The sequence below is a fragment of the Xyrauchen texanus genome, chromosome 32, assembly GCF_025860055.1.
Source record: "Xyrauchen texanus isolate HMW12.3.18 chromosome 32, RBS_HiC_50CHRs, whole genome shotgun sequence".
In the NCBI taxonomy this organism is placed as follows: domain Eukaryota; kingdom Metazoa; phylum Chordata; class Actinopteri; order Cypriniformes; family Catostomidae; genus Xyrauchen; species Xyrauchen texanus.
The window spans coordinates 8,372,233-8,395,940 of NC_068307.1; the positions used below are offsets into that span (position 1 = coordinate 8,372,233).

General features: G+C 37.2%; 1 protein-coding gene across 4 annotated transcripts in view; it reads left to right on the plus strand.

Moving 5' to 3' along the window:
- LOC127626064 (pleckstrin homology domain-containing family G member 5-like) overlaps positions 1–23,708 on the plus strand; it is an 88,529-nt gene that overhangs the window by 51,439 nt on the left and 13,382 nt on the right. For all 4 annotated transcript variants that reach the window (XR_007968398.1, XM_052101605.1, XM_052101603.1 and 1 more), the window contains 7 exons: positions 144–304; positions 13,997–14,188; positions 16,483–16,644; positions 19,460–19,555; positions 20,452–20,652; positions 22,100–22,210; positions 22,422–22,571. Coding sequence is in view for 3 of the 4 variants with exons in the window: in XM_052101605.1 (XP_051957565.1) it covers positions 144–304; positions 13,997–14,188; positions 16,483–16,644; positions 19,460–19,555; positions 20,452–20,652; positions 22,100–22,210; positions 22,422–22,571 (1,073 nt within the window). In the remaining variant the exon portion in view is untranslated. The remainder of the gene's footprint in view (positions 1–143; positions 305–13,996; positions 14,189–16,482; positions 16,645–19,459; positions 19,556–20,451; positions 20,653–22,099; positions 22,211–22,421; positions 22,572–23,708) is intronic.

A 23,708-nucleotide genomic window follows, 5' to 3' on the forward strand; every position in this document is an offset into this window, starting at 1 on the left:
TATTTTTTCCGTTTTGAAACTAAACCGAATTAAGAAAGGAGAATTTATCAGAAATGTGTTTAAAAGAGAATAGATGTGACATAACCACTCAACAATTTTCAGACAAGCATTCATACCAATAGTGTTTGTGTGTTTGTATGTAGCTCGACCAGGAGAGGAGCTGAGGGTGGAGAGGTGTGTGAAGGACCCTCGTTCTCTAAGTCTGCCTACCATGAGGTCGTCCAGCGCTCATAACACCTCTACTGAGCGAGTGGAGCATGGCTCTCTTGGACGCAGAGAGGCGGCAGAACTGCTAGCTGGCCTGGTAGGTCAAGCTCCTTTCATTCTTTCTTTCTTTCTATATACCGTGTTGCAAGACCAGCATATCAGAGGCCTTATTTATAATACAAATGCACGATCAGATAAAAAATGAAATGGCTTTGATCCTACGTTAAAGGGATAGTTTGCTCTGTCATCATTTACTCACCCTGATGTTGTTTCTTATCTCTTGGACTCTCTTTCCTTCTGCCTTGGAGATGTTAGGCAGAATGTTTGGGACTGAGAGCCTCAGTCCATTCACTTTCATTTTATTTAAAAAATATGCAATAAAAGTGAATGTGATTAAGGCTGTCATTCTGGTTTAAGTCTCCTTTTGTATTCCTCGGAAGGCAGAAAGTCAAACGGGTTTGGAATAACTTGAGGGTGACTAAATGATGGCAGAATTTAAAGTTTTGAGGAAACTATCCATTTAAAGGCGAGGAACATATTGGGATTTAACAAAGACTGAAACTGACATAATGTTAAGTAATTGTAGTCAATTAATGAATTTATTATTGATAATGAAAATGAATCACTTATTAATTTAATGAATTGAATGCAGGAAAATAGTACGAAATGGAAAGGCACCTATGCATGTCTGCACTTGTTCTCTTAGAGGAGCTTGCCAACTTTACATAATGAATGAATAACTTGCTCATGAGCTGTAATTGCATTATGTCTCACCATATTTGTGGGCATTTTGTACGTGGTGGTGTATGTATGATTTTAAGATGATTTGCTATTTATATAGTGAAATGCATTTAGGGACAAATTTTCATGTGTACCGATTTTTATTTGTATAATTTGTAGGAACATTTGAGAATTTATCTTGCAATCACATTTAGGATCAGTCTATGCAAATCTTTATAAAGGAGAACAATGCTCACCAGTATACAGTGTGTTGCGTTTTTGGTTGGTGGTCACTAGTATGGGATGCTATTTATAAGACTATCTTCGTCAACCAGCTTTACCAGAATGAACATGCTGGTTGACCAGCTTTACCAGCTGAATTCTGCTGGTCCACCAGCTAGACCAGCTCCAAACCACCACAAATCTGCAACATTTAGTCAGTGTGGACCAATGTGGACCATTCATAGGATGGATATTCATAAGCTGATCTTTTCAGCGGGTGTATCTACTCTTTTATGTCCAGTTTCCGGCCCTGCATCTCTGTTTTACTGGCCTTGTAGGAGTTCACATGATTGTTATCTTTCGAAACCCAGCAATTTCACTCCTTGTGCAAGAGTGTTCCCACACATAATTGCAATGAAGGATTGTTCCACAGTCATTGTTTTTTTTACTATTTACCATTAGCCCTGTGAATGTTTGACCTGTAACATTGAACAGAATCACTGAATCATTCTTTTTTTGGCAAACGTTATTTGCACAATAGGTGCAATAGGTGCTATTTACACTAAGTTCAAATAGCTATATTGTCATTTACACTATGTGTAAAGTGCACCCATTTGCACTCCAATAGTCTGGTGGAAACACAGAAATTGTAGAAAACGGGGCCCCCAGTGGCATGGGGCGTATCGACGGTGTGGATGTACCTTTTTCGTGCGGACGACCCAGGTTCTATTTCGCCATTTGTCCCACTTTTTCGCATCCTGTTTTCTATATCCACTCTTAATATTACCTTTAGTACTACTAATATATAAAACATTTATATAAAGGTTGATTGATCATGGTGAAGTTTGAGTAGTCGAGAGAAAGCTTTTATCAGGGTAAAATTTACCATGATTTTACTATAGTAATATTGCAATAACCATGTTTTTTTATGCAATTCACCATGGTGTTACTACAGTAATATGGTGTTAGTATCGTAACCATGTTTAATTTTGTGGTTACTATGATTTTACTACAAAATACCAGGGTGATACTATGCAGTAAAACCATGGTTAATTTATTTTAGGTAAGGGTTAGGTTTAGGGGTTGGTGAAGGCTGTCTGTGGGACTCAAAATAAAAAAACACGCTGCAGTGGTGCCACTATATGGTATGTTAGTATTTAATTAGAGGTGCAAATTGCATCTTAAAACCATTTTCACTTAACACCATTTGCAGCCTTTTGTTGCTATTTACATTTACATTTATGCATTTGGCAGATGCTTTTATCCAAAGTGACTTACAGTACACTTATTACAGGGACAATTCCCCCAGAGCAACCTGGAGTTAAGTGCCTTGCTCAAGGACACAATAGTGGTGGCCGTGGGGATCGAACATACACCTAGTGCAAATAGTCACAGTGTAACGGGAGCCAGCTGGTAGATAGCTGTGCAGTATGTACCTTTTTCTTTCTTTTTTTTTTGATAGTTCACATTTGCCCAGAATAATTTTCCATGTTTTTGGAGCATGTGTAGCCACCTGTCACTATGTATTCCTGATATAACGCTCACTTAAAAACTACCAGGCCTCTTAACCATCTTGCACTTTTCTTCTTATAAGGACATTTTCATATCATATCAGAGACACGTTCAGGGTTGAGTTTGTTTGAATACAGGGATGTGTCTCGGAAGTCCTGATCGCCCTGCCAAATGACTCGACTTCCACTTAAGCAGCATGTGCCAGCTTGAGTATTTGAGTTCAACATCAAAGAAAGAAACCTTCCCTCTTAAGTAAACACATATTCTTTTGCTGTAGCTTTTTTATGAAAATCCAGAATGTGTGTTTTCAGTATTTAGGCCTACTCTGTATTTAGCAAAGAGACACATATTATGGGGCATTTGCATATGGTATCAAACTGGAGCAAAGTTCAATGCTCAGGAGATTTTATTTCCTTGTAACTCTGTCCGACAGTTCGTTGTGCTTCATCATCAGTTCAGTGGAGAACAAGGTTAACTAACGGACTTCACCCGGGATGTCTCTCATGGAAAATCATGTGGAATTGGCTTCTGTTTTTGTAAACAGTTTTTTTTTTTTTCCGTTATTGATTTTCATGACAAAGACACAGAAACACAAAAAAATACCCTAAAGGGTTCCCACGGTTATGGAAATCTGGAAATATCATTTCAAATTGTGATTTAAAGTCATGGAAAATTCTATAGTACACTTAAAATTTTCTAGTTTTTCTCTGCTTTAAAATATTTAATCATCTAGATATTACATTTTGTGAGTGTTTGTGTAGATTAAAGCTTGCTTATAGCCAGAGTGAAAAATCAGCTTGTCTGTTCAGGGTCTTAATGGAGAAATTTGAACACTGAAACAGTAAGTATAATCATTTAAATGATGAATTCCAAAGATTGTTTATTGACATGCTCTGTGGGAACTTGTTGCAATTGTGTGCAGTTGTTAGTTACCTTAAAGGAATAGTTCATCCAAACTTTTTTTATTATCTTATCATTTTTTCACCCACATGCCATCCCAGATGTGTAACTTACTTTCTTCTGCTGACCACAAGCAAATATTTTTAGAAGAATATCTCAGCTCTGTAGGGCAAGTCAACAGGGTCCAAAACTTTGAAGCTCAAAAAGCACATAAAAAAGCATAAAGATAATTTAAATGAATTTTATGCTGCCTTTATATGCTTTATTGAACTTCAAAGTTTTGGACCCTGTTGATATGTATTGTAAGGACCTATAGAGCTAAGATATTCTTGTAAATGTCTTTGTTTGTGGGTAGCATAAGAAAGAAAGTCATACACATCTGGGATGGTAAGAGGGTGATAATGAGAGAATTTTCATTTTTGGGTGAACTAATCGCTTTAAGTATGTATTTCTACTTGATCTAACCCATAAAAATGACTTTTGTTGGCATAACCTAATTGTTTCTGGTAAATCTGTTCATAACATTTTGAATTACAAAAAAAATATATATATATATATTTAGATGTTACCGCATAAAGCACATGTTACCTAAATTTTATTTACAGTGTAGATGAACCACAAAAAATAAAGACTTTGCTTCTGGTGTTCGAAAAATATATTTGTGCACGTTCAATCATCGTGTATGCTAATCCTGGTTCCGATAGGACTGATGTGATGTTTAACTAAAAATGACAGAATGCAATTCGCAAAGAAGACATAAGGCTGTAATATTGTCTCTGTACTGTAGAGTTATACATTATGTTATGTTGCTTATAACTGTGTAAGAAGTTATATATGAACCATATGAACCATATATTATGAACCATAACCAAACTGTTTAAATAACTGGCCATAAAAGTGTTTGTCAAGTCATACAGGAGAGATGAGATAGTGCCCTGCAGTCTGTTAGGGCATTCCGCAAGACAATAGTGGGTGTCATTTTAGTGAAATGTGTCACAATCTGGGACAGAGAGGGCAGGAATAATGGCATGAGTTTGTTGCTCCACCTCCTATCAACCCAGGCACCAGGATCATATGGGCATATACTGTAAAAGCAGAAAAATAAAGGATAACTGGAGAGAGACAAGTGAGGAACTACACAAACAGAGAAATAAGGAAAAGAAGACATTTTATTGGGGGGATTGTAAGGTGGATACGAAAGATTACAGTCATCGTCCATTGTGTTTCTTTTCAGAAGGGATAACTCAACAACCATGCAAGTTGCTGCCTTAAAACTAAACAAAAAGAAAAAAAAAAGGACTAAACATGTTTGAGCTTTTTACACTCATTCAAAAGAGACAATAAAAAAGTTCCCAGTTGTGGATTTCTACCTGGGCTGCTTTGTTGATGTGGAGACATTCTGTGAGAGGATCTTCTGAGTTGTTTGATCTTCAACATCCAGAACAGCTACTGGAAATATTTCATCTAGACCATTAAGTCTTTCATTCTCTTGCATGGTAGAAAAACCGACACCAGTGTGGAAATGCTGAATTTCCGTCAGAAGACGTGGAATGTGCCCAGCATGTCACCTTTGCTCGAGGTGCCTGCTGGAATGCTGATCCATTACAGTCCTCTAAATGAGCTTCCCGATATTCAAGCCGACAGGTCTCATGCCACGGGACTGGTGGCCGCCCACGTGCAGTGCTTTGAAGCTGAGAGTACACTGCCTCCCGGACCTACTCCTGTGGCTACACCTACCCCTTCTAATTTCCCCTTGTATTCACCAGATAATTCAAAACAAGGGATCAAGGTAGCATTAAATAAGTCTCATATCAATCTCCCATCCTTTGAGTTCAGGATAAGTTTGCTTTCATCTTCTTGCTTGATTATCAATCCATATGATAGCTTTATAAATGAAAGCAATAAGCCAAAAGAGTCTGTGCATTATGGTGATTTTATAACAGATAATTGGTGTTGTGAGAAACAAGGTGAAGCAGACTCTTGCGGCTTATTGCTTTTATTAAACGTGGCAACAGCACTGTGATATAAGACACCAATGCAATGTAACTTCTACCATGTAATGTAGTTCATAAGCCTAACAGTAGGCTGTATACTGTTGCCAAGCAATGTAGCAACTTGGGGCATTAATATATACTGTGTGATCACAAGTGTGTGTTTATTGTCATTTTACAGTGGCTTCAAACACTGCCTCATCTAAATATACTTTAGACGTGGAACTATCCGTTTTATCATAACGTTTTTATAATGCATGTTAATACAAAAGCAATAAGTTGTTAATTATAGAGGCATTTCTGTTATGACTGTATTGCCAATTACACTTGATTCTTTAACTTTGCAAATAGTCTGTTATTTTCATTGTTTATTTGTTGATTATTGGTCATTTTTTTATTTGGAGCTAATTAGATTTTTTTATACAATTAGAATTTTCCCCCCAATACTACTATTGTAGTTTGGTTCTCTTATGTGGGAAACTGAAACTTAAATGATCTCTTGTGTTGTCTGGGTCTGGATAGCTCAGCGAGTATTGACTACCACACCTGGAGTCACGAGTTCAAATCCATGGTGTGCTGAGTGACTCCAGTCAGGTCTCCTATGCAACCAAATTGGTGTGGTTGCTAGGGAGGGTACAGTCACATGGGGTAACCTCCTTGTGGTCGCTATAATGTGTGGTTCTTGCTCTTTGTGGGTTGCATGGTGAGTTGTGTGTGGATGTCGTAGAGAATAGCATGAAGCTTCCATATGCAATAAGTCTCCGCTGTGATTCGTCCTCCGCCACCCGGATTAAGGCGAGTCACTACGTCACCACGAGGACTTAGAGAGTATTGGAAATTGGCCATTTAAAATTGGGGCGAAAAGGGGAGAAAAAAAAGAAAGAAATGTATCTCTTGTGTTATCTGTATGTAGTATCATATGATTAAAGGTGTGCTACCAGGGAATTCTGGGTTAATGTGCAACTATTACAGTACAGAAGCAACAAGAATTTTTTGCACTTTTGCTGGCCTAAGTGTTTCCTTATTTCTTTACGTGTGGAATGTGCCTCATCTTCACCACCTTTAACATTTTTATTGATGTGGTCACATCATGTATGTTCCCAGAAACCTGCTAAATGCCCTGCAATAAAACTTTTATGAGGTAACCTAAAAAAAAGTACTTTATATGGTACAATCTAAATGAACAGGTTTATTGAAGTCAAAATGAGTTATTTAATATGACTAAATCTACCTGACCTTATAATGTTACACCAACAAAAGTTGTTTTTTAGGGGTTAAATCAAGTTGAAATAGATTCGTAAGTTAACAATTCAATCTTACCACTTTTTACAGCACAATATTGAAAAACATCTAAATTAATTGGTTGGATTTCAGATATATTAATATATTCTTTATACTGTATATGACTAAATAAACATGAATGCTTTTTCAGGACACTGTATTTTAAAGATAATTTTGTAAAAAATCAAAATAACATTAAGACACTAACAGCTTACAGACGGTAGGCAATTAAGGTCACAGTTATAAAAACTTAGGACACTAAAGAGACCTTTCTACTGACTCTGAAAAACACCAAAAGAAAGATGCCCAGGGTCCCTGCTCATCTGCGTGAATGTGCCTTTGGCATGCTGCATGGAGGCATGAGGACTGCAGATGTGGCCAGTGCAATAAATTGCAATGTCTGCACTGTGAGACGCCTAAGACAGCACTACAGGGAGACAGGAATGACTGCTGATCATCCTTGCAGTGGCAGACCATGTCTAACAACACCTGCACACGATCGGTACATTCGAATATCACACCTGGGAGACAGGTACAGGATGGCAACAACAACCGCCTGAGTTACACCAGGAATGCACAATCCCTCCATCAGTGCTCAGACTGTCAATAGAATGAGAGAGGCTGGACTGAGGGCTTGTAGGCCTGTTGCAAGACAGGTCCTTATCAGACATCACCGGCAACAACGTCGGCAATGGGCACAAACCCACCTTCACTGGATCAGACAGGACTGGCAAAAAGTGCTCTTCAATGATGAGTCACGGTTTTGTCTCACCAGGGGTGATGGTTGGACTCACGCTTATCGTTGAAGAAATAGGCGTTACACCGAGGCCTGTACTCTGGAGCAGGATCGATTTGGAGGTGGAGGGTCCGTCATGGTCTGGGGCGGAGTGTCTGAGCTTGTTGTCATTGCAGGCATCTCAATGCTTTGCGTTACAGGGAATAAATCCTCCTCCCTCATGTGGTACCCTACCATGCCACTCACACCAGCCATACTGCTCGTTCTGTGCATGATTTCCTGCAAGACAGGAATGTCAGTGTTCTGCCATGGCCAGTGAAGAACCCGGATCACGTCTGGGACCTGTTGGATCAGAGGGTGAGGGCAAGAGCCATTCTCCCCAGAAATGTCCGGGAACTTGCAAATGCCATGTCGGAAGAGTGGGGTAACATCTCATAGCAAGAACTGGCAAATCGTATGTAGTCCATGAGGAAGAGATGCACTGCAGTACTTAATGCAGCTTGTGGCCACACCAGATACTGACTGATACTTTTGACACCCCCCATTTCTGCTAGTCACATGTCTGTGAAACTTGTTCAGTTTATGTCTTAGCTGTTGAATCTTATGTTCATACAAATATTTACACATGTTAAGTTTGCTGAAAATGAAAGCAGTGTAAAGTGAGAGGACCTTTTTTTTATTATAAAAAAATAATAACTGCACTTATCCACTTTTTACTGTGTAATTTTCATTTGTTGTGGTACAATGTGACTACGATCTAAGCCCTAAAATTTTTAAATCTAAAACCACAATATCCTTCAGCATATTGTATCTCAGTAATATTTGACACAATGATGGGGAGTTTAACAGAACTGTATTTACCTATCTCACTTCCCTTGTCAGGCCTCCATGTTGTTTTTGGACAGTTTAGAGAGACCCGCTCTTCAAAATGCAAATTAGGCTGTCATGCAAATTGTACAAGCACCTAATTAGTCACAGTCACTAAAGTTACCTTTGGGTTTGTCACAAAGTGATCTTTGTGCTGTGCCTAAGAAAACAGGAAACCAAATGTGTTTATATCCCCAGAATGAGATTATACGGCAATTATTTCATTTTAAAGCATTAATAAAGGACCATAATCAGGGCAGATGGCATATTTCATTATTGGGTGGTTAAAATAAGATGTGACATGTTAGGATGTTAAAACAGTTCAGCTAATTGAATGGACTGTACTTTTATCACTCCCAGCCTCATTTTCATTCATTCAGAATTAAATATGGCATCTATTAGTCTCAGAAATTTAGGGGGGCTTGGGGGTAAATATGCTAATTAAAATGCCCCCAAAATTCTGTTACATTTTACAGTGGCATGAAAAAGTATGTGAACACTTTGGAATTAGCTGGTTTTCTGCATTAATTGGTCATAAAATGTTATCTCATCTTCATCAAAGTCACAAGTATAGACCAAAACATGTGCTTAAGCTAACAGCACACAAACAATTACAATCTTTCATGTCTTTATAGAACACATGCCATTATACATTCACAGTACTGTGGAAAAAGTAAGTGATCCCTAGGATTGAATAACTGGTCAATCCTCATTTGGCAGAAATAACCTCAACCAAGTGTTTCCGGTAGCTGCGGATTAGACCTGCACAATATTCACAAGGAATTTTGGACAAAACTTCTTCAGCTCAGGCATATTCTTAGGATGTCTGGTGTATATGGCTCGATTAAGGTCATTCCACAGCATCTCTATGGGGTTAAGGTCTAGGCTGTGACTGGGCCACTCCAAAAGTTTGAATTTTCTTTTTTTTTAAGCCATTCTGTAGTGGATTTACTTTGATGTTTAGGGTCATTGTCCTGCTGCATCACCTAACAGCTCATGCACAGCAACCCTGACATTATCCTGTAGGATATCTTTATATACATGGGAATTAATTTTCTCTTTGATGATAGCAAGCAGTCCAGGCCCTGAAGCATCAAAGAAGCCCCAAATTATGATGCTCTCTCCACCGTACTTCACCGTTGGGATGATGATTTCATGTTGGGATGCGGTGCCCTTTTCATGCAATTCGTAGTGCTGCGTGTTCTATATGGAAAACATTAAACAGACATAGTTTTCTGCCATGGAAACCATACCTGTTTAATGTTTTCTGTATAGATGAATATACATGTTAACAGGTTCCAATTATTCATTTAAATCTTTAGCTGTCACTGTAGGGTTCTTTTTTACCTCACTGAGCATTCTGCTGTGTGTCCTTTGAGTCATCTTGGCTGGACGGCCACTTCTAGGGAGCCATAGCATTAAATCATCTCCATTTATAGACATTTTGTCTAACTGTGGACATATATAAGCTCTTGTAACCCATTCCAGCATTATGCAAAGCAACAATTCTTGATCGTTGGTCTCCTGAAATCTCTTTTTTTGCGAGGCATGGTCCTCTTCAGAAGATGCTTCTTGCAAATTGCAAGCTCAAAATGTTTGAGTGCTTTTTATAAGTCAAAGTAGCTCTAACTCACACCTCCAAACTAGTTTCATTAATTAGATGCCAGGTTTGCCAACTCCTGACTCTAATTAGCTTTTTTTGTCATCTTTAGCCTAGGGAATCACTTACTTTTCTTACTTTAATGTTTAACAGGATGTGTTCAATAAAGACATGAAAGATTATAATTGTGTGTTGTTAGCTTATGCACATTGTGCTTTGTCTATACTTGTGACTTTAATGAAGATGAGATCACATTTTACATAATGTAGAAAACCAGCTAATTCCAAAGGGTTCACATACTTTTCTTGCCACTGTATATAGTTATTAACGTTCTATTACTTAGGGTAATTCTTTGGGTAAGAGGAAATATATTCTCAATCTTTAGAATTTATATCAACGATATTAAACTGAGGTATTTTACATAAATGGATGAGAAAGTTTGTTTTAAACGATTTGAAAAAAATATGCCCTCATAAAGGTAAAAAATGCCCCTGAAAATCAAATCCGGGGGCAACTATTGCCCCTTAATGTTACATTTTATTTCTGACTTGGCCGTCTACCCTGACCAAGGTCTAAAGAGTGTAAAATCAATATTCAATCAAATAATAGTTGCTTTCAAGCCCTAACAAATCCAACATTTAACCCATACAGTAAGTATTGCTAAGTTTGTGTTTGTTTCCCGTTCCAATTAGTGCATACTGTTTCGCAAATGGCATGCAGGCTTTGCCTCACTCACTTACAGTTGGGGAAAAATCTACAGTATCAAAGCTCTGTTGCTTTCACAGTAGGAGCACACAGTATCTGTCACTCTCAAATGTCACATACATTTTCGCTCTCATCTCAGCATCTGCCTTCATAGCAGATGTGCGATAAACACAGCTCATGTCTCTCATTGAGAGCTGTTAATTTTCAAGCCACTGAAAGAGCTTCTCTAGGATCCGTTGTTTGAGGTAGCTGAGGTAGCAAAACGAGCCCCTCCACCTTGTTCCTTTCCCCTCTCTTCCTGCTCACACAATAGGAGGGCAGGATTCTGCAGTTACTATGACACCCGGCCAGCCCTCCTCAGCAATGCAGCGGTCTGCTGTTTAGGACTCTCAGCCTCCTTCAGGTTTACTCACACGCACATATACATGCAAGCCGACAAGCCTCTAGAGGTGGATTTGAATGCACTACACCATTTGTTCTCCTTCAAGGGTGTGCAGCATCAATGTAGCTTTTGTAAGGTCTTAGAGAGTGCAGGAGGGAAGCAGGTTGTACGAGCTTCATTTTAGGAGCAGCATGGACCTGGCTCTCTTTTGATGCCGTGCAATGTGTACAGCTTTGGAAATGCCTCTCACATCTACGGTGAGCTGAAAACCCCTTGTCTTCTCTGTTTTACACTTTTATGAGGCTTTTGCTTGTATTTTTTATATAAGCTTTTTTTTGCTTAAAAAAGAAATATCTCGGAATTTGGTGGTGCATTTATTTACAATCTGTATTGCATGTTTTGGTATGAGGGTAGTTGATATAGTTGCATAACGTGTCCAAGGACTTTTTTTTAATCAACATCAATATATCAGGTTAAAATTTATTTGAATGTATAAAGGAAAGTGAATATATTTGGGCCTGTGACTGGCCAATATTTCTTTATCAGCAATTTTAATACCATTGTACCTTCTAGTTGATTTCAAAGGATGAATATGAATATAAGCTCATAAAAGCTGCATGCATAATTATTCTAAAATAAGGAGCAAAATGCTGTTTAAAATAGTTTTAGTTGGAGTACTATAGCATGTCACACTGCAGGATATGTCAACTTCCAAAAAGTTTTGAATGCCATAATCTATCACATAGATCTTCTAATAGCTATAACACAAAACATGTAGGTTTGTGTTTAAAGGAAAACAAAAGGGAATGTTGTTTAACATATTAACAAATAAACCAAAATCAGCAATTTTATTTACATGATGTCCTTGTTTGCTGATATGATCCTTTAGAATTTAGAGAATTTCTCTGACCTGATTGAAGCGATTATTTGCTTCATGAAAAGCTAAGAACATATTGAGTTGATCCAGAAATGATTATCTGGTTAAGTAGCAATAAAATGGCTTTTATCTTCATCACGAGGACCATCTTGGGCACCAAGAACACTGACAATTCTGTCTCTTCAGAAGCACTGACACTGTCTCAGAACATTGACCAATGAATCAACCCTCTGAAGAAAAATGCCAAGTTTGTTTTTAACCCATTGTATTTGCATTTTCCACTAAAAAGTAGGGCGTCATCAGAACACAATGTAAAAGTAATACGTCCCAAAGGACATTGAGTGGCTTTCCCCACTACACTCTATGCTTTCTACAATACTCACCATTGTCGTGTTCAGGGAAAAGCTTTTCCCCTGTTTTCATAGACTTGCCTTGCCTCTTTTCCTGTTGTTGTTGAAGGGTTCCTCTCGCTCGCTCAGGTCATAGGGTTCACTCACTCTTGTCAGTCAGGCCTCTGATGCTTTAACCTTTCTGTGCTGAGAATGTTGGCAAAACCCAAATGACCTTTTCACCTGTTGACAGCAGAATGTGCACCCTAAGGTCAATAGAGATTTGTCTACACACATGTGCCACCCCATCCTCAGGTGAAAAATGTCCCTGCATGTACAAAGATGGTCTGAGAGCAAGCCTGTCTTTGTTTATGTGTAAATGTCCTGAATGGTTTGTATGTACTTTTCCTTACCTGTCAGCGCCAGACGATGTCTGCCACTTAAAATTCCACAGCCCAGCCTGATGACTTTAAACTCTTATAGAGTACAAAAAGGTGGCAGCTTTGACCTGTTGTCAAACTTTGTATGACAGGAGCGCTTCCTTTGATTATAGTACTATCATTACATCCAGGGTCCAAAATTATCTCTCGACAAGTGAGTAAAAAATTGGCTTTGGCAAATTAGCAAAACGGAGTTAATTGTTAGTTTGCCGGTTACTTTATTACCAACTGCAACATGGTTTAATTAAAATTCTAAGAACAATAATCTGAACCACAGTGATTTAAGTGACATTCAAATTCAAAGTGAAATTCAACGAAATACAAACTGTCTGCTTAAGAAAATCTGTTGTGATCTGTTAGAAGACTTGCATGTCTTGAAACAACTTTTACCTCAATGGTTTATCTAGGGTTTTTTACATCATTTATAATTTCATGTGGTGACTCATATGTGGAATATTCCTCAAATGAAGGCACCAAAATGAAAATATTAGGAACAAAATAATGATGGGCCTTGATGGTGCGAGAGAGATTGGCTTGGATGATGCTGCGAGTGGGAAAATTACCTGTGCTGTTTGCCACAAAAAAACACAGAGGGATACAGTAGGTACAAAAATATTTTTTTCGCTAAAAATAATATATACAAAATACTTAGCAAAATACTTTTTATGGCTAAAAATATGGCTATTTGCTTCTCACTGTTTGGATCCTGGTTACATCATTATTCTATTTAGCTGGTCTGTGCATTTTTTGCTGGGCTAAATGTAAAACATCAAAACAAATATTTAGGTTTAATATTGAGTGCATTTACATGCACATTCTTACATCAGTTATGCTTAATAAGCCGACCACGTAAGGTCATGTAAACGCCTTAAATTACGTTCTTTTATGTGGTTTTATGGTCATAAAAAATGTTGTAAAAACTGACCAACTCATGCCCATTTCCTGGATTTTGCTCTGCTTGTAAACAACTTTACCAGCCATCTTCCCAACTTATCCAATGTGCTAAAGTGTTGTGCCCATACTGTACCTGTTTATGTTTTGACATCAAAAGCAGAGAACAAGCCGATGATCTCAAGTCTCGTGTAAACGCGGTTTTCTTGGGTTGTCGGATTTTTCAAAAAAGCAGATTTTTGGTAATAATCAGTGTATTGGTGTGTACATAAACACTTAGTAATAAACATACAGTATGGAACACCTCTGTTTACTTGTCTGCTCCCTCTTTCACAGAGTCAAGCACGTCGGCGAAAGAACATGCCGGAGTTTCTGGGCGATACCAGCGTCCCCACTCAAGACTCTGTATCGCAGTTGAGCGGTTCTCTCTCAGGTTCTATAATGGGTACAGACCGTTGGAGGAACCGTGCCACCAGCCGCTTCAGTGGCCTCTTCAGTTCCAACTCAGGAAATGGCTCTCTTGGCAAGGTCAGCATCTCTGAGCATCCCAGTGTTAGATTTACATGTGCAAAGCAGTTCCCAAATGCAAAAGATTACTTGCCTATTCTTGGCAAGCTTGTTGTATTTCACACTTGATCTGCTGCGACTTGTCCAACCAAAAGCAGGAACAAATACAGGTAGACTTTTGCTTTAAGTAAATGTGTGCAGGATATAAACGAATGTCTTTGTATGGTTGCACATTATTTTTTACACCTCACACGTGCAGCAAAATTTGGTGACTATTTCTCAGCAAGAACTAATGATTTAGGTTGGTTTACACATTCTGCCTGGTCCCAGGAGTGTAAACCTGGGGTCAGAGCTCAGGCCGGGTCCTTTTCCTCTCAATGTGACTATTTTAAAAAATCTCACAATAGTATAATGTTGGTGTGGTATGGACAGCAATGCCTGCTTGTTGGTGACTACAGTTTACGAGATCATTAAAGGTGCCATTGGATTAACACCATCCTGCAAACAATTCACTATGGTATTTATAAATAAATTGTGTAATCATATTATTATTTATTTTACATTTATATTATGCATTATGCTTTTTTGACCTCAAATTAATTAGAGACTGCATGGAATATTTGTGCTTTTAAAAATGTCTTTCTCACAGCACAAAAACATCAAAGTAATAGTGAACAATTACAAGATATAACCTCTTCTATATTAATTCTTATATATTTATACAATGATGAGCCATAACATTATGATCACCTGCCTAATATGCTATTGATCCTCCGTGTGCCACCATAACAGCGCATACCTGCCTAGGCATGGACTTTACAAGACCCCTGAAGGTGTCCTGTGGTATCTGGCACCAAGACATTAGCAACAGACTCTTCAAATCCTGAAAGTTGGAAAAGATGCTCAATCGGATTTAGATCTGAGGAATTTGGAGGCCAGGGCAACACCTTGAACTCTTCATCATGTTCCTCAAACCATTCTTGAACAATGTGTGCAGTGTGGCAGGGTGCATTATCCTGCTGAAAGAGGCCACTGCCATCAGGAAATACCAATGCCATGAAGTGGTGTACCTGGTCTGCCGGGCAAAGGGTTTCCCAGCAGAACATTGCCCAGAGCATCACACTCTCTCCACCAGCGTGTCGTCTTCCCATAGAGCATCCTGGTGCCATCACTTCCCCAGGTAAACAGCCCACACGTACACGGCTGTCCACATGTAAAATAAAACAGGACTCATCGGACCAGGTGACCTTCTTACACTTCTCCAAGGCCGTATTCCAACGCTTGCTTGCCCAATGATGACCGGGAGCACCCCACAAACCTTGCCGTTTCAGAGATGCTCTGACCCAGTTGTCTGGCCATAACAATTTGTCCCTGGTCAAAGTTGCTCGGGTCTTTACTCTTGCCAATTTCTCCTGCATTCAACACATTGACTACGAGAACTGATTGTTTGCTTAACATCTAATGACCTTGACATTTGGCCTTGTTAGGAGATGATCAACATTATTCACTTCACCTGTGAGTGGTCATAATATTTTGGCTCATCAGTGTAAATCAACAAGAAATCAAAATTGACCATATTGCATGTGCCTAATCTTAGTCTGAACAATTTATTGACATGTGTCAATTCTCTTCATAATTTCTGCCAAAAAAATATTTTGTCTTGTTTTCCAGTAAAAATATCTGAACAATCTTAAACAAGATAAATTTACTTGAGAATAAAATTACATTCAATGTTTTTTTTTTATTTAGTGACGTTTATGCATTTATGTATTTTAAAATTTTAAAATGTATTGGCAAATCGTTATTTCTTGTTTTAAGCATAAACCCCACTTAATTTTGTTGACTGCTCTGAAAACAAGACTTAATATCTTTTCATTTTTTTTTATTTTAAGGATGCTACAGTATTTTTACTGAAAAATTATACAAAAATACTATTAATAATTATTAATAGTAATAACTTGCTCCACCTCTGAAATAACTTTCCTTTCCCCCTGACATCACTTAGGCTATTGGATAATCTCAAGCAATAGGCTAAAACCTATTTAAGCATTTATTAAGCAAACTCATCTGGCTCCACCCTGGAATGTAACACCCACATTTCCTGTTGTTGTTGTTTTTTCCTCCTCTTTGAATATCCAGTTTCACTCGGAAATATTTCACATTATGGAAATAAAATACATTGCAAACTGCAATTCACGTCGACTTTAACCTACAATCTTAATGTTGATTGAAAAAGTCCATGTAATGACATGTTCTACATCAACTACCTACTTTTCTTTTGTTGTTATTTTTTAAAATGTATCGCTTCTCCTTAGGAGTGTGATCGTGTGGACCAGTTGCAGAGTAAGCTGTACTCCTACACTATGTTCGGATTACCAAAGATGCCACAGCAGCTCTCATTCCACAGGGACTCATGGGAAGAAGAGCCTAACCTGGAGCTAGAGGAGAGCTGGAAGGAGCTACTGGAGAACCCTGAGGTATAACACTCTCCTTAAACTTCTGAAACCTTAGAATAGTGATTGAGATATTTTTTCCCCTCCTTGATCGTGTTTTTAGGAAGCCACTTATTATAAAAATCTTGATTTTTAAGAACATTTGGCTTCGGGGTGACAATGCAATTTTATTTTATTTATTACAATTTTTATATAAATAAATAGTTATTTAGTTGCTGTAAACAAACATTAAAATTCTGCTATGCTGTGTCTTTAAGGGTTAATACAAACCCTAAACAAAACTATATTTTATATATTTATATTTTTATATTGTTTCACTAGGATGTCGCAACCTATTATAAATTGAGGATGAAAGTTATCAGACTTCTCGTGCAATAAAATACTCTTGCTGATATTGCTAATCGCCAGAATGACTTCTGTTTTTATATTGATGATTTGTGTTTGTGCTGTGCTATCATGGAGATGGCTGTTTTATTGCTCTTGTTGTGATCTGTAATGCAAAGACTAGTTCACACTGCCCTAACACACACCAACAGTTAAGCAATATAACATCGGTAACACTCTTTCTGTGTTTATTTTGCGATAATTATCAGCTGGCTTTACATTGTCCCTTACAAGTTCATCAGGCAACATTAGGATGTTTGAAATGTTGCTGTTTTTTTGGCATATGTTGCACTGTAAAAAATGGTTGCATACAGTAAGTAACCTTAAAGGGATAATTCAACCAAAAATGAATCATACTCCAGCTATCCCAGATGTGTATTACTTTCTTTCTTCTGAAGACAAACAAACATTTTTAGAAGAATATCTCAGCTCTGTAGGTCCATTCAATGCAAGTGAATGGGTATCAGAATGTTGAAGCTCAAAATGCATATAAAGGCAGCATAAAAGTAATCTATAAACAGGTTTGGGATGATTACTTTTAAAATGAATTCCACTACATTTACAGAATACATGCTGTAAAATGTCATTTATAACACATTCCATTAGATTACTCAAGGTCGGTAATGTAATGTAAATACTTTGGATTACTTCTTTAGTACAGATTTGTTTTCTTTTGTTTTGAAAATAATCAAGGTAATAATAAGTGAATAAAATCTGCCAGTACAGTAAGACAAAATACAAATATATTAAAAATACATTAAAACACTATTTTTTGTAGCGTTGCTTCTAAAACAAGATAAAGTAAATGTATCTTTTTTTTTTAAAGGATTTTTACAGAAAAATAATACAAAAACTCCCATCAAGAATACGATTTTTGCCGTACATCTTTGCACTAATATCAAAGGTCTTACTAGACGAAAAAAAAAATTAGGATCTAACATGGATTATCTTGATAATTGTTTTTTATATTACGCCTGATAACAGGTGCATGTAAAAGGGCTAGAAATAGCATTTAAGCTTAGCAAGGTTAACTTTTTCTGGTTAACTTTTTCTGCTACTCCAAGCTTACTTCAAACTTACTTCAAAACCCCACAGAGTGAACACAACAGCATCTTTTTATGATGGAATGTGAATTCTCTCTGTTAAACTACCAAAGGAAACTTCCTTATTGATGTCATATCCACCTTTCTCTCATAATAACCACGTGAATACACCCTCTGTCAACTTGTATGAAAGTAACACGCCATAAGAAATTGTTTCAACGCTGTTCAAACGCTCCTTGGATCACATCATTTACATGGATAAATGTTTTCCATCTGAATTAACTAAAAATATAATGCAAAGTATGCTCTTTAATAATTAAAATACTATTTCAATGTAACTGTATTCTGACTGCCAACCATTTAAATGGTAACTGTAGTGGAGTTACTCATATTTTTGTATTTTATATACGTAATCCCATTACATGTATTCCACTAATCCCCAACCCTGTCCATAAGACTACAGTGGTTAAATGTGTATCTTCAAAAGCGATATGATAGGTGTGGGTGAGAAACAGATCAATATTTAAGTCCTTTTTTTAATGTAAATTCTCCTGCCTACCCAGTAGGTGGCATTATACACAAAGAATGCTAATCGCCAAAAACAAAAGAAGAAGAATGCAATTGAAGTGGAGATTTATAGTAAAAAAAGGACATAAATATTGATCTGTTTCTCAACCACACACACCTATCTTACCGCTTCTGAATATATGGACTTAACCGCTGGAGTTGAATGGATTACTTTTATGCTGCCTCTAAGTCCTTTTGGAGCTTCAAACTTTTGGTAATCATTTACTTGCAACGTGAGGACCTACAGAGCAGAAATATTCATCTAAAATCTTCGTTTGTGTTCAACAAAAGAAATAAAGTGATACACATCTGGAATTTCATGAGTGTGAGTAAATTTTTTTTGGGTAACCTATTCCAGTAATTATTGCACTTGATTTGACCCTTAAAATTATTTTTGGGTGCTGTTAACTAATGTATTCATGTTGATTATTATTGAAATATTCAATAATGTTTTTGACTTGAATTGAAGTAGTTAATTTAGATGTTACCACATGAAGTAATTTTTTTTAACTTACCTGACAATATATTTTTTACAGTGCAGAGTGAACCAGCCTTAGGAGAAACTAAATTAATCAAAAACAGTACACATTTTTGGAAATATTAAGAAAAGTGTACAATACGCACTCTAGTAAGTAGTACATTTATTATATATTTGGCAGACACTTTTATCCAAAGTGACAATGCAGTGCACTTATTAAAGGGATAATCAAGGACACAATGGCGGTGTCTGTGGGGATAAAACTGTCAACAGTTTGCTTACCAGTTCTGTGCTTTAGCCCACTACCGCACCACCACTTTATATGAAAATATGATTAAAAAAAAATTGTTTTTATTTGTTTTTGTAGATTTTAACCAGGCGCCAATGCCATCAGCAGGAGTCTATATGGGAATTGCTGCAGACAGAGTCAGACTACATCAAGAAACTGCACGTCATAACTGATGTAAGAGCCAGCTGCAGCAAAACAGCTGATATGATTGCTACCTTCACCTGCTATCGGAAATTATCATATGAGTTTCATACTCGGAAGTTGCACATGAATGACCCCAGTTGACCCCTCAAGTCGTAATTACGACTGGGAAACTCTATAATAGTTTCCGAGTTTCCGAGATGGGAGGAATCCTAAACTTTCAAAATGGCGGAGGAGAGTACAGTTTCTGTAGTGAATGACAGGTTTTGTTCATTTTTCTAAATACAGCTAATTGTTAGCACTTGCCGTTTTAGTCATATTCATTTATGTATATCAGCAACCATTCTATGCATGTTATAAATTTGTTTACACTGTGAAAATAGCTTGTATTTGACCAAAATTCCATTATCGTCAGCCAGCTAACTGAGTGATATGCATAAAGGTGTCATAATAAAAGTTTCTCAACACGTGAACACGACATCCTCATAATTACCACTTCAGAAGTGGGAATTAGGATTATTCTGATAGCACATGAAGTTAGGATTATTTGATTACATAATCTTTGCCCAGAATCTAAGTGAATGATAACGTTGCATTCAAGGATATTCACACAAAATCCTTAACACCATCGGAAGAGGTCTCATATAACTTGTAATCATATTCTAACTGATTTATTAATGTGTTTACTTTGAGCAATATTACAGGAGTAAGTGTGCAATATTGTACTCTTGCCCGTGTGATATTTCTTTTATTGTTGAGTAACTTACTGTATATTTAGACAAAATACAGAATGGCCCATTAGTTCAGTTTTTACATCAGTGGAAATAGTTCCTAAAAGGTGCATGAATGCAGTGAATGGAGTAATCACACCTTATTAAGCACCAAATATTGCATATTTACCCACAAACTCTCTCTCTTTCTGTCACAAGCTGTTTCTATGTGGACTGCTGAACTTGCAGGAGAGTGGTTTACTGAGTGAAGTGGAACCTATGCGTCTCTTCAGTAACATTCAGGACATTGTGCAGCTGCATATATCCCTATGGGCCGAGGTCATGCTTCCTGCACTTGAGATAGCCAGACAAAAACGAACACTGCTCGACCCCAATGACCTGCATCAGGGCTTCAGCACTGTGAGTTTGTGCACACAGGAAACACCAGCCCAGATAACAACAGTTGTGTCACTCATTTTTGACAACCAGCAATCTCAGACCTTTCAAAGAGAAAACAATTGGCAAGTGGTGACCATAAAGAAACATACATATTCAATGCATCCATATTCAAAGTTTTATTAAAAGATTGGAAACATAAGTCACACATCAAATGTTTCAATTTATGTCCAACTTCTTTTTTGATTTTGTTCAAGTATTGTTAATTGTTAGTTCAAGTTCACTAGTGTAAGATAGTACACCCAAAAATAAAGATTCTCTCATCATTTACTCACCCTCATGCCATTCCTGATGTGTATGACTTGCTTTCTATTGCTGAACTCAAACTAAGATATTTTGAATAATATCTCAGCTCTTTAGGGCCATACAATGCAAGTGAATGAGTACTGAAAAGTCCAACAAGCATGTAAAGGCAGTGTGGAGTGGTGGTGGCGTAGTGGGCTACAGCACATAACTGTTAATCAGAAGGTCGCTGGTTGGATCCCCATGGCCACCACCATTGTGTCCTTGAGCAAGGCACTTAACTCCAGGTTGCTCCGGGGGAATGTCCCTGTAATAAGTGCACTGTAAGTTGCTTTGGATAAAAGTGTCTGCCAAATGCATAAATGTAAATCCATAAGACTCCAGTGGTTAAATACATTCCTTTAGAATCAATAGGATAAGTGTGGGCGAGAAACAAATGTGATTATTTTTGTACTTTTTTTTGTTTTGTTTTTTGTTTTGTTTTGCCAATTCACATTTTTTGTGAATATCACCACATATTGGGCAGGGAAGAGAATTTATAGTTAAAAAAGACTTAAATATTGACCCATTTCTCACCTACACCTATCACATATCTTCAAATGCATATCTTCAAATGCATAAATGCATAAATGTAAATCCATAAGACTCCAGTGGTTAAATACATTCCTTTAGAATCAATAGGATAAGTGTGGGCGAGAAACAAATGTGATTATTTTTGTACTTTTTTTTGTTTTGTTTTTTGTTTTGTTTTGCCAATTCACATTTTTTGTGAATATCACCACATATTGGGCAGGGAAGAGAATTTATAGTTAAAAAAGACTTAAATATTGACCCATTTCTCACCTACACCTATCACATATCTTCTGAAGACATGGATTTTCCACTGGAGTCTTATGGATTATTTTTACATTGCATTTATGTGCTTTTCTGAGCTTCAAAATGTTGGTTCACTATGCTGGTTCCCATTCAATTGCATTATGAGGACCCACAGAGCTAATATATTCTTCTAAAACCTTTGTGTTCAGCAGAAGAAAAAAAGTCATACACGTATGAGATGTCATGATGGTGAGTAAATGATGAGGTAATTTACATTTTTGGGTGAACTATCCCTTTAAATAATGTAACAAATACAACCTGATTGTAAATTATTGTCAATTTTGGTGTGCAGTTTGGTTATAGATTCAAGCCCTACATCCATTACTGCATGGAGGAAGAGGGCTGCATGGAGTACATGCGTACTTTACTGAAAGACAATGAGCTCTTCAGAATATATGTAACTGTGAGTAATTATTACCATCCATCCAGTTGATCTTCAACCAGACACATTAACCTTTGTGGAATTTAGTCTGTCTGGAAATATAAAAGCTTTTCTAGAGGTTTATTACTGTATATATGAGAGATATTTATCATGACTAGCAGAATCTCTATTGTAAAAGCAGTCCTCGTTATGACTCAAAAATTTAAATATACAAACCTTTTCTTCCCTACAGTGGGCTGAGACTTATAAGCAATGCAACCGTCTTAAACTGACAGATATGTTGGTAAAGCCTCATCAGAGACTCACTAAATACCCACTGCTGCTTAAGAGCGTGCTGAAAAAGACTGATGACCCATCAACTCGAGAGGCCATTAACAGAATGGTAAACACAATGTCTTTAAATCTTCAAAGGAATTGAGGCACATCCACACATTCAGTATACTGTATGTACAGAAGTATAGTACATAGAAATAATTGGAATTTATTATAGGCAATCTAATAACTATATAGGACATTATACTGTAATGCAACATTATACAGTAATTATATATAACTATATTAAGGCCACTGATGGAGAAAGGCCTTCTTAACAGCAAATTTATTTACAAGTAAATAAAAAAATAGAGGAAAAAAAAAAAACGTCCTAATAATTCAAATTTTAGTCTTTCTTGAATGCAATCAAAATGCTTTACATGACATATATAGAGTTGTGGCCAAACATATTGGCACCCGTGGTAAATATGAGCAAAGAAGTCTATGAAAACAAATCTGCATTGTTTATCCTTTTGAAATTTCTTAAAAATAATTGCTTGATTGAAGTAAAACAATTGAAACAGGGTATCTTGTTACTAAATAAATAATTTTGTCCAAAACCCATTGTCTATAATTATTGGCACATTTGTGCAACCTCCTTTATGCCAAGATAACAGTCTTCTCTTATAATGCCTAATGAGGTTGGAGTACACATGGCAAGGGATCTGAGACCATTCCTCCATACAGAATCTCTCCAGATACTCTGATCTACCAGGTCCACGCTGGTGGACTCTCTTCTTCAGTTCATCCCACAAATTGTCTACGGGGTTCTGGTCAGGAAACTGAGATAGTCATGGCAGAACCTTGATTTTGTGTTCAGTGAACCATTTATGTGTTGATTTTTATGTTTGTTTTGGATCATTGTCCTGCTGGAAGATCCAACCAGGGCCCATTTTAAGCTTACTGGCAGAGACAGCCAGGTTTAGATTTTTTATCTGTTGGTATTTGATAGTGTCTGTGATGCCATGTATCTGAACAAGATGTCCAGGATCTCTGGCAGAAATACAGCCCCATAACATTAATGATCCAACTCCACATTTAACCTTGGGCAGTGGGTACTTCTTCATCTCTGTGTGTGCCAAACATATCTCTGGTGTTTGCTGCCAAAAAGCTCTTTTTGTTTCATCTGACCATAGAACCCGGACACATTTGAAGTTCCAGTAGTGTCTGGCAAACTGAAGATGCTAGAGTTTGTTGTTGGATGAGA